This window comes from Nicotiana tabacum, chromosome 10 (assembly GCF_000715075.1).
Source record: "Nicotiana tabacum cultivar K326 chromosome 10, ASM71507v2, whole genome shotgun sequence".
Lineage (NCBI taxonomy): Eukaryota > Viridiplantae > Streptophyta > Magnoliopsida > Solanales > Solanaceae > Nicotiana > Nicotiana tabacum.
This window is the reverse complement of record NC_134089.1, coordinates 124,420,376-124,432,346: the sequence shown is the minus strand read 5'-3', so window position 1 is coordinate 124,432,346 and position 11,971 is coordinate 124,420,376. Positions and strand designations below refer to the sequence as shown.

General features: G+C 44.0%; 1 protein-coding gene across 1 annotated transcript; it reads right to left on the bottom strand.

The window, feature by feature from the left end:
* Positions 1-8,526: 8,526 nt before the first annotated feature.
* On the bottom strand, positions 8,527-10,117 carry LOC107781528 (uncharacterized). The gene is made up of 3 exons (XM_075223929.1): positions 9,704-10,117; positions 8,697-8,834; positions 8,527-8,556 (listed from the first exon to the last, which is right to left on the bottom strand). The coding sequence occupies exons 1-3, from the start codon at positions 10,115-10,117 to the stop codon at positions 8,527-8,529; spliced, it is 582 nt and encodes a 193-aa protein (XP_075080030.1).
* Between the last annotated feature and the right edge of the window lie 1,854 nt (positions 10,118-11,971).

Genomic DNA, 11,971 nt, shown 5'->3' with positions numbered 1-11,971 from the left:
CATCGACGAACCTCAACGGAGGAAACTCGACCATAGCCTTGCAGCCTCGAGCCTTCGAGATGATCATCTGAGGTGCCTCGATGATGAGGAATTAGACCCTTCAATTTCACCGTATACAGATAGTCCCTACATTTTTTAGAGAGGAGCGATAAGAAACGATTTTGACATCTAACTCTTCGGACTTCCAACAATGATGTCATATTGATGATATCATACTTATGATGTAATCTTTTACGATAATTGGGACATCTCATGGACTTGTCTTTTCAGTGTCATTCAATGCGCTGGTGATTCCCATTATCCTAAGAGACCGTATCGCCATCGATCCAGTTTCCAATGGCGCATTGATTGCCCCTGCCGATCCGTCTTTCAAAGGAATTAATGGCGTTATTGGCCTTACTATCACCCTCTATAAATAGGGTCTTCCGCTACTATCATTTTATCCAAGTGCCTTTCAACACCTTTCCATTCCTTTCTTCCTACTATCCTCCTCCATTGCTACCCACTATGTTTGAGGTCTATGGCCTTAAGGCCTTATGGCAATGTTCTCATCAGCCATGCCATGGCCTTTTGCCTGGGCTGTTCTTTGCCGAGTGAGATTACATTGTCTTATCGTTGTTGTTGTTGTTAAGGTTGTTACTGCTGTTGTCGTTGGTTAAAAGTAATGAGGTTGTGGGGTCGACTTATTCTGACTTAGGAGGACGTTTGGACTCTACACTGTTGCTCGAGAGAGCGTTCAGATTATACACCACTGCTCACTCTCCTACCCTGGCCTGGTGTGGCACTTCATCCCCTTGGTTTTCCAAGGGATAAAATGGCACCACCGGCCATTAGACTTGCATGGCTCAATGTCCCGGAAGGTGGAACTAGAGCAGCCATGCAAGTAGGGTTGATGCCTGCCGAATCTTCAACCTCTGGCTTTAGCGGGCTATGTCTCTTTTTTCTACTTCTTCTGTGTCACTTTCCTCTTCTTTATCTTCGCCTTTTCCTCTTCTTCATCTTCACCCTCGGAGATATTATTCTAGAGGATCGATATGGAACCCCAAAGGAGGTGGATATCGAAGATGTAGTCACCGGGGATGTATGCCTGAAGAAATGGTGCTCGAGGATACTGGTGCCGAGGATGCACCTTTGGGAGTAGGCTAGGCTCTAGGCTTTTGCTACATGTGTACTTTTTCTCTTCTTTGTATCTTTGTAAGGGACCCTCGTAGGCTTTTGTAATCATGTGTTATGACCCCTCGAGGACTTTAGTAATCAAGTGTTTTCTGAATACAAAGACGTTTTCCCAATTTTATCTTCGATACTTGATGTATTCCCCTTTATTTACATTTATGGAGATTCTGAATGTATGACTCTACCTATTGGTGCCAATATCAAGCCCAAATGTGAGTGTTTTTTTTATTTTTTATTTATTAGTATGGCTTCTCGTGGAGTCCTTTGTCGTTCCTTGGATCGAGCCTGGATTGGGCTGATAAACTCGGGTCGTCGGGACCCTTACTGTGAGTCGAATGAAAGTGACGCTTTGGACCTTGAAACCGTGATTCATCACTTAGGCTCCGCGGTAACCTTTGAGGGGAAACTTGTTCGGATGCCCGTGGTTTAGGGACTGCCTTTGAGCTTTCGAGGGCATTCCCCAAGTGGAGGTTCGTTCAAATCCGGACCACCTGGAAACCTACTTTGAACTTAGTGTAGATAGCCTTAAGGTGCTTATAGATAGATCCTGGAAGAGGGTTTGTCCGAACTCAGATGGTACTCCGAGGCCAAGCCCATACCGGTGGAGTTTAAAGTGCTTATTTCCTTGGAGCCTAACTCTTTTTCTGATGTTGGTCCTCAAGGTCGGGTACCACCTCGGGACTGGCGATGATGTCATTGGCCTTTAGATCCTAACCTCTCCCTTCTAGAGGTCCTCGAGGTGGCGATGATGCCGTTGGCCTTTAGAGCCTAACCCCTCCTTGCTGGAGGTCCTCGAGGTCGGGTACCACCTCGGGACTGGCAATGATGTTACTGGCTTTTTAGAGCCTAACCTCTCCTTGGTGGAGGTTCTCGAGGTCGGGTACCACCTCGGGACTGGCGATGATGTTATTGGCTTCTTAGAGCCTAACCTTTCCTTGCTGGAGGTCCTCTAGGTCGGGTACCACCTCGGGACTCAAGATGATGTTATTGGCTTCTTAGAGACAAACTTCTTTTTTATGGAGGTCCTCGAGGTCGGGTACTACCTCGGGACTGACGATGATATGGGGTGATATGGTTGCCAAGTTGTCGGGGCGATTTGGTGATATCGGCCAGTGTTTCTAATCAGCCTTGAGGTAGGCGGATCGTCACCATTTTTTCCATGTATAAATGCGGTTGTTTCTGCTCTTTTGGAGATTCCAACATTTTAAGTAGATTCCCTTATTTTCCTGCGTGAAGCCTTTCATTATCTCAGTGCTACCACTTGCACAGATTCCCACTTTACTTCTCTAATTTTGCCATAGTCATGGCTACTACGTCGAGGTCTGTCCGGCAAAGAGGGGAGAGTTCCGCCTCTGGCATTCAGGACCAACGAGAGTATACCTTGAAAAACACTTCTTCGATAGGAGAAGAGCATCTTGAGTTAGTGAGAAAAGACTATGGATGGAGAGAGAAAGTGGTGTTACAGACATTTTCCCCAGATGAAGGCATCATGCATCGTGTCGGTGGATTTTTGAATATGTACACATATCCTTTCACACTGGGCCCCCTTGATAGTGTTATGCTCGACTTCTGTTTAAAGTATCAGGTTAACTTAGCGCAGAACCACCCATTGTTTTGGCGAACAGTGTTGATGATGAGATTTTTCGCAGAGAAGGTGGGCCTTGAACTTACTCTTAGTCATCTAGTTAGGTTTTACCGGCCCTTTCACCATCGAGGTCTGCTAACCTTATGATGTCGATCGACCACGCCCTTCGTTGTTGATGATGAGGAAGATGAAGACCAAGAGTGGGTGAGTCGCTTTGTCTGAGTGCGGACCGCTGACATTATCCCCGTGGAACTTATGCCATTCCCTGAGGAATGGAATTATACACGTAAGTGGAGCATTTCGTGCCTTCTCAATTTTGTCTATGGCGAAAGCTGATTTCGTAACCGTGTCTTCTTTTCTTTTACTGCAGCAATTTCATGGGTGCCGGGTGACATTCTTGATTTGCTGGATTCAGTTCGGAAGTTGTCGACCCACTCAACCTGCGATGAGCGCAAGTGGTGAGCTTTGTCTTAGGTCATATGGGAAGCAAAACATCACGGTGCGTGTTGTGCTATTTTTTCCTTTCCCTTCCTTTATTTGGAGAGACATTTTACCTTTATGCGTATTAATCTTGCGGTTGTAGGCATCAGAGAGCCTTTCGAGGCGAGGTCTCGCTCCTCTAGAGAGGGGGAAGGGTTGCCAGCTTCTGGGCTAAAGAACGACAACAATAAGTGAGAGACGCTTTTATAGGGCGATGATGCTCAAAGCAAGGCAAAACGGAATCGGGGCTTCGGAGCGGAAGGATCATCCGAGCCTACCATGTCCATGCTTCTTGATTCTGGAAAGAAGGTTTCTCCGTTGTTATCGCTTTCTTTTTCCATCGACAGTACTTCGGGAGATACTAGAAACCTAGGGTCGCATACACTGAGCGACCGTGCCTCGGCCGGAGTCGACTCTTTCAGAGCTGAGGGAACTGGATTGGTAGGTGAGCACTCGGCCTTCGAGGAAGCCCGACAACTTCACTTTGTGGTGAGTTTTGGCACGGGCCTTTCAAGCTTCGTGCCTTCCCTTCCTCATTTGGTTTTCTTTTGCAGGCCTTCGACAAGCTTAAGTCTCGGTTGCTTCGTCATGAAGTCAGTCTGCGGAAAGCTCTGGATGAGGAGAGATCCCTTAGGCTCCTTTTCAATGAAAAGGAGGTCAAGTTGGTATACTTGCGGTATGAGGTGGGTCGGAGCTTGAATTATGAGAGCTACTTGAAGGAGCAGGTAATTTCTTTGTTACGAGTGAGTGTACATTTCTCCTTCTAGTTTCCGAGGCTAATTCTTTGTTTATTTCAGTTATAGAAAAATATGGAGGCCCTAGAGCGCCTTTGGGATGAAGTTGGTCGGGCCAGGCGTGAGCATGATGAGCTAAAAGCTCGGGCGGGGACTCAAGCTTTAGAGGGGAAGGGTGCTCTGGCTAAAGTTCCCGCTTTTGAGGCTCAACTTTGCCTAGTTCGATATAACGCTCCGGTTTAGACAAAAATGATTACGAAGCTCGAGTCCGAGCTTTTGAAGGTCAGGGCTGAGATCGTTGATGCCCGGGCTGAAGCTGTAATGAGTCGAACTAAGGCTGACCAGTAGATTGCTATCTATTCAAAGGATGTTGCTGATGCTCAAGCTGAGCTGGGAAGGATCCTCGACCGCGAAGAAAGGATTGAAGAATACGCTCGTTGAAAATCTCGAAGAAAGACCCTAGAGGAGATCCGTGCTAGGGTTTTTGCCCTCTCAAAAGAGTTGGCGCGAGCGAGGGCGAACTGGCGTGATGTTTGGTTACTTTTGCCCGATTTTGAAGAAAGTGTAGATGAGTCCAGCAGGCCGTAGCCCCCGGGGGAGCATAGATTTTGCCATCTGCATGTAGCATTTTCAAAGCATGTTTGTAGATGGAGATTGCATTTTTTCGCATATGTGTATAAAAGAAAACCTTACAGCTTTATTTCTTTTGTATCTCTTTTTGTCTTGAATTTGGCCAGGTGAACTGGTCTTTGAGTTGGTAGGAATCTTTAGAGTCATGATATGGCCCTAGGGCTCATTAGGCTGGCCCGCATGCTCTTACGCACTTGGTCGATGTGACCTTTTATGTGGGCTGGCGACAATGGCCCTTATGCCTTGGGCCGATGCGGTCTTTTAGTGTGGGCTGGCGACAATGGCTCTTACCCCTTGCTCTAAGGCATATTTAGTTAACTATTTTGGGTTCAATCTCTAAATCGGGTTACGACTCGAGCTCATTCGATCCTCAAGTTTCATATTCGTGTGGGTTGGCAATAATGGCTCTTACGCCTTGGGCAGATGCGGCCTTTTATATATGTGGGCTGGCGATAGTGGCTCTTACGCCTTGGGTCAAAATGACCTTTTATGTGGGTTTTATTTTTCCCTCGATAAGGATTCTTTGAAATAGTGTTTGTTTGACTCTTCGACGGCTTAATAAAAATCCTCGATTGTGAGTCGTTATATGGCGATGATCGAGCACCTCAAGAGGTTTGGCTTGGAGGCTGAGTATCTCGAAACCAATGTTTAGGAGCTGACATGGTCGAAGCTCTTTTTCCTATATCTAGGGTAGCCTATTTAACCGGTTCTTTTCGAAGTAGATTCGAAGTAATTGAAGGCTTGTGATTTTGTAACGACGGTCAGGCATCCCCGAGTCGCGTTAGTTTGGCTGGTACAGCCTTGTGATCGGATTTATTTGTGTTCGGCTGGAGCCTTTGAATCCCGATTGAAGTAGTTTCGGCATCTATATCAAGGGTATGCCTTTTTAGGGGTGTTACAAGTTCGATATATAACCGAAACTTTGAGATCGGGTTTATGCCTTTAGTAAGGTCTTACAAGTTTTACATGCCTTTGAGGTCTTACAGTTTTGGATTCTTGGTACAAGTATTGTTCATGTCTTGCTTGAGGTTTTGCAGATATTGTTACTGCCTTATGTAGGTCTTACGAGACCGAGTCTGCCCGCTCGGGGTCTTATGGCCTCGGGTTTTTAATGAATGGCGATTGGCAACAATCCCCGAGTCATCGAGGGTATCTTGGCTCGGAAGCCGTTACTTGTAAACTCTGTATTGCCCCATTGCGGGTTTACGATTTCGGAGATTCCGACCCTGAAGTCGTGCATTTTTTGAGATTTTGACGCCAGTCCTCGAGTATTCGGGGCACTTTGGCCTTGGAGGTGTTTCGTGATTTTCATGTTGCCTCATTGAGGTCTTATGAGCTTGGAGTCCCGACCCGGAGGTAGTTCAGGTGTTGAATTATTGACGCTAGTCCTTGAGTGCTCGGGATATTTTTTGTGGAGAAGTCATTTTTGCGGAGATGCCGAGCTTCTTTTGGAGTATGAGATGCTTTGATACAAGATATTCTTTAATTATTTGGTACAACTATACACGTTTCCGCCATCGAGCCCTGGCTATACGGACACAGTTCGTTCGACCGTTTGACCCGGTACATCATTTTCCTATTAGGACCCTGTTTGTTATTTCTTGGCTTTTTTGAGTGGCTGGTCTTCCCTGGGAATGCCCCTCAGTGTTCGAGGTTGATTGAAAAAGAAACCTTGAATACTTGTTGAGTCTTCCTTAGGTAGCACGTGGATGTTGCCTCGTTAAAAACCTTGTCGATAAAACCCTTTTCGGGACAAAAACTCGGCTAAAGGAAAAGAGTACAACGGATGCTTTAAAACCTTAAGGTCTTCGATCTGGGTTAGCACTTTGACTGCTTCGGTCGGGGGCCTGCATAAGGGTTAGTACGAAATATAAAATGAAAAGGGAGAAAGTTATAACTTAGTGTGAGATGTGCCGACGATGTTTTGAGGTTCGATATGTCTCAGTTACTCGAGACGAGGATGCGGTACAGTCCTTTGCTTTGTTTAATCGGGCTTAATCAAAGATGCAGCTTGATTACCCTTTGGTTCTTTTGCGAGTGGAGGTAAAGGTACCGGTGCCACATCGTGCACCACAAACATCTCCCTCGCCACATACTGTTCCCCATAGACAGTTTTAATCCCATCCTTTGTCGGGAATTTCATCATTTGGTGGAGGGTGGATGGTACTGCTCTCATGCAGTGTATCCACAACCTCCCGAACAAGGAGTTATACCTCATATCTCTTTCAATGACGTGGAATTTGACATGTTGAGTTGTGTCGGCCACGTTGACTGGGAGACTGATTTCTCCTTTCGTTGTTTCACTTGCCATGTTGAATCCGTTGAGGACTCGAGTGGCGGGCACAATTTGGTCAAGCAGTCCGAGCTGCTCTATTACCCTCGACCTGATAATGTTAGCCGAGCTACCTGGATCCACGAGTACATGTTTTATTTGAAAATCATTTACAAGGAAAGAGATTACCAGTGCATCATTGTGGGGTTGAGACAAGGTCTCGATGTCCTCTTCGTTGAATGTGAGGGCATCCTCGGGTATATACCCCCGGGTTCGTTTCTCTCTAGTGATGGATTTGTCTTTCTCATTACGAGATCCTATGGGGCATCGACGCCTCCTGAGATCATATGGATGACATGTTGTGGCTCATTTCTTTCGTTCTTCTTGACCGCCTCTCTTTCTCGAAACTGATTTTTGGCTTGGTCGCTGAGGAATTCCCGGAGATGACCTTTGTTAAGTAGTCAGGCTAGCTCTTCTCGAAGTTGGTAGCAATCCTTGGTCATGTGGTCGTGCGTGTTGTGAAACTCACACACTAAGTTATGATTCCTTTGCGAATGATCTGATTGTACAGGCCTGGGCCATCTGGCATCTCTGATTTTACTAATGGCGAACACAATGTCCGATACATCGACATTGAAGTTGTATTCTGATAAGCGCGGTGCCCCCGTTGGCCCAGCATTCCTATCAAATCCGACTCTGTTGATGAGTCCCCCAAAAAAATTTTCTCGGTCCATCATTCAATTGTCATGAGGTGAGTTGCGCCTAGGGGTGTTCCTTCTGTCTTTGGTGTATGGCTGATATCTTTCTTTATTTAGCTTTGGCTCCTTCTCCAGAAGCCTACTTGGGTATACTGATCCCTAAAGGGCTCCTAGTTGGTCATCCCCGACCCTGATCTTTGACTGGTATCGGTTGCGGACGTCCAACCAGGCCACAACGGGATACTCGACCAAATTCTATTTCAATTGCATTGACGCCACCGAGCTTCGTTCATTCACACCTCTAGTTCCATTTGTTCCATTTGAAATTGAGATACGAACTATCGTAGCATTTCACTCTCCCTCTGCTTGATCTTGAACACATCAGATTTCCTTGTTGCCACTTTAATGGCACTGGCATGTGCCCTTATCAAGGAGTCTGCCAGCATGGCAAATGAGTCTATAGAGTTAGGAGCTAGGTTGTGATACCACATCATGGCTCCCTTCGAGAGTGTTTCCCCATACTTCTTTAACAAGACGGACTCGATCTCGTCGTCATTCATGTCGTTTCCCTTCACTGCGCAAGTGTAAGCAGTAACGTGCTCATTGGGGTCTGAGGTCCCATTGTATTTTGGGAGTTCTGGCATTCTGAACTTCTTCGAGATGGGTTTCAGAGTCGCTTCCTCTGGGAACGGCATTTGTATGAACTTCTTCGAATCCACACCTTTCAGGACCAGGGGTGTGCCCGGAATTTGGTCGACCCTAGAGTTGTAGATTTTGACCTTTTTATCGCTGGCCTCTATCATTTTCTCACCCGATTCGATCCTTCTGGTGAGGTCCTCGAGCATTTTTATGAAGACGGGATCGATCATCGACCCGTTGTTACTCGATCTCTCCGGTACCTGTTTAGATGGAGAGCTGTCCCCGGTGCTACTGTGCTAGGAGTTTCTGGTGACTTTACAGCTGAGTAATAGCCAGTTGTTGTGCCTGCAACATTTCAAAAATAACATGAAGGCTAACCTCTCGTTGTTCCCTAGTTGGGGTTTTCGAGCTTCTTGTTGATCCCCTTGGTGCACGCTCCTGTCAGTATGGGAGCTTATGTCGATGTGTTGGGCGTTGCGTGAGACTGCGTCCACGGGGACTGGCTCTGGTGCATTTCCAGGATTTTGTGGTGGCACACCAACACCTGGAACAGCCACACCGTTTTCCCCGTGGTCCTCAAGATTGTTGTTTTCGCCTCCATTCACTGAATTAGACATTTTGACCTGAAATCGAAGATCTTGGACAAGAGAAAGCGTGAAAGATAACTTGTGTTATGTAGTAAAACCAGCAAAAAAATAATCACTATTATTTTTAGCCCCACGGTGGGCACCAAACTGTTTACCATGAAAATGGTAATAACAATTAAATTTGATTATGGGGCTCTAAAAATACGTGATCTATTTTTATGCTAGTTGTTAAGCAGTTGATGCTATGTACGTGAGACTGAAAAATGAAATGGGAGTTGGAGATAGGGTGATAATCAAACCGATAGGTCAATAATCGGGGCCTCGAGCTTGTCGATTTAGGGCCCTCGAGGTCGATCCTGAGGCTCGTTTGGGAGCTATCGAAGGTGGACGAAGTATGGTTAACAGTTATGATAAAATCAACAAAGGCTCTTTATGGCCAATGATAAGCAATAAATGATGAACAACAATGAAGATAATAAATGAAATCAATAATATCAAGAGAATATGTTAGAGAGCAAAGAGAATGTTCTTGTATATTTCATGTGGAGCAACTGAAGCAACAGAGATTTCTCAAATGATAAGGATCCCCTTTATATGTGAGGGGAATCCTAATATAGTACAAAATGCATTAATTACAAATATAGAGGGATGGTACTTCTACATGACACCCTGATTCAGGGCTAGGGTAGCCCACTAGGCTCTATCAGTCCTAGCCGTGTACATTGGAAACTCCCCACTTTTATCACAACCACGGTCAACATTAGCTTTAGGTTGAGCGTCGACGAACCTTGACGGAGGAAACTCGACCATAGCCTTACAGCCTCGAGCCTTCGAGATGATCATATGGGTGCCTCGATGATGAGGAATTGGACCCTCCAATTTCACCGTATACAATCATTAATCACATCATTAGGTACACTTTCAAATACTTCATTTTCTATATAACAAACTAAACAGTCATTCAAAAATTCATCACCAATTCCTCTACGCAAGTCATTTTTGATGTACTTCATTGAAGAAAAAGCTATTTCTACCATTGCAATAGCGACAAGCAACATCAGACTTAACTTCACAAGCAAAAAAATAAGTCTCCAAGTCTTGTACAAATCTGTTTCAACTAGTGTTTCCGAAAGATCTCCAAGTCCTTTCAAGTTAGAGAAATCATTGTCTTCATTCACAAAGAGAATATAGTTGTCAAGCTCGTAGCTGAGATCTTCAATCTTTGAACTACTAAACTCATGAGGATAAAGTGTAGCAGGTTTCATAATTCTATCTTTATCATAATTTGCAAAAGAATTATCCGGACTCAAACTAGCCATACCAAGAAGTAGATTACTATTCACCGCATCAAAAAATCGTTAAGCTCCGAAAGTTGCAAATCAATAACAGTATTAAAAACTTCGACACGCAAATGATGAGAATATGTAACATTTGAACTCCTACGCTTTGTCTTTCGAAGATGATAGTTCTTATCTACTTCAGGGATCACGATATCATGCTTGGAACAAAATGAAGAGGTGTAATCCATCAAAAATTCCCAGTTAGATTCTCTCATCACTTGCAATTTCATTTTGGCGAAACTAACAAGCTTCATAGCATTTACAATATCCTGATCTTTTATTTGCAAAGCCATATTCAAATCATTTGTAATTGAAAATAATTTTAACATCAAATGCATAATATGCACAAACTCAAAAGATCTTATGTCATTCGCTAGACTTTTTGCCACAGATCTCTCAAGCTAATTATTACCCTCACTTGCAAGAAACTCACATACATTAATGATTGACGAGAACTTCCATCAATATTAAAGACATTAGCAACAATCCTCTTGAAGCATATCCCGAAGAAACTCACGTACATTAATGATTGATCTACATCAGAATGTTTGTTTGCAATGGCTACAAGAGTCAATTGCAATTGATGGAAAAATCAATATATACAATAGGCCGAAGGATTATCTTTCAGAGTTAAAGTTTTAAGACTATTGATTTCTCCTTGAGTGTTACTAGCTTCATCATAACCTTGTCCCCGTATTTGAGACGAACTCAATGAGTGCGCTAAAAGAAAATCATAGATTGCTTTTTGCAATGACGATAAAGTTGTTTTTTAACATGAACAATACCAAGGAATCGCTCAATAAGTGTTCCCTCTTTGTTGACATACCTGTCACGACCCAAACTGCTGGGCCGCGACGGGTGCCTGAGTCTTACCTGTCAAACACCCCTAAGCATGCATCTAAGATATGAACCTGAATAACATCTACTAAATTATGAAAATAACATATGTAAAGGAAACCTATCAACAAGGCATATGTACGTATACATACAGAATACAATGGGCAAACTGGCATGGCTGCAATAGACAACTATACATCCAAAGCTGAAAGCCGACAAGGACACATACAACCCAACTAGACATACTGTCTACAGACCTCTAATAGAAATATAATTGTATAAAGACGAGACTGAGCCACGTCATACCCATTTATATACAAACATATCGTACCAAAATCAAAAGTAGCTCCGGATCAAGTGGAGCACGCCAACTCTCGCTGACTAAGGATCCTAAGAAGGGGGACCGTCAGCTTCCCTAACTGCACCTGCGGGCATGAAACACAGGCTCCGTGAAATAGGGCGTCAGTATGAAAAATGTACTGAGTATGTAAGGCATGAAAATTAGTACGTAGAAGAAATAGATGAAACATGGAATAAAGAAACACATTTTTAAATCTGAATAACTTTGTAAATTCCGAAATATTTATAATGTCATGCACGTGCATATAAATGTCTTGTCATGCATAGGTATGGGTGTACATATTATCATTAAGCCACTGAGGGCATCCCATCATATCGTCTCGGCCACTGTGGGATACATCATCAACATATACCAGCTGATCAGGTGGTGGTGCGTATATAACGCCGTAACCTTTTCCCATATCCCATATACATATATTTATATATATATACGCGTATATAATGTCATCTGGTCATGGGTTAAGCATGAAAAATATGGAAATTTTTTTCAATATTCCTTCCGGATAAACTTTTTCAACTGCGTATTATTCTAAGACCCATGAACAGAAGATAATAATAATTCACATGGGAAATCAAGAATATAGATACCCCTAGTATTTCTATGAATATAGTAATTTGCGGAAACTGTGCGTTTGC

What these genes read in the sequence shown, in the direction of transcription:
- LOC107781528 (XM_075223929.1), bottom strand. Translation starts at nt 10,117, where the DNA reads ATGGCTAGTTTGAGTCCGGATAATTCTTTTGCAAATTATGATAAAGAT. An exon ending in TTGAAAGTGTACCTAATGAT is followed by an intron (nt 8,835 to 9,703) that starts GTGATTAATGAT and finishes CTTCGATTTCAG; the next exon opens with GTCAAAATGTCTAATTCAGT. An exon ending in AGCCAGTCCCCGTGGACGCA is followed by an intron (nt 8,557 to 8,696) that starts GTCTCACGCAAC and finishes GAAATGTTGCAG; the next exon opens with GCACAACAACTGGCTATTAC.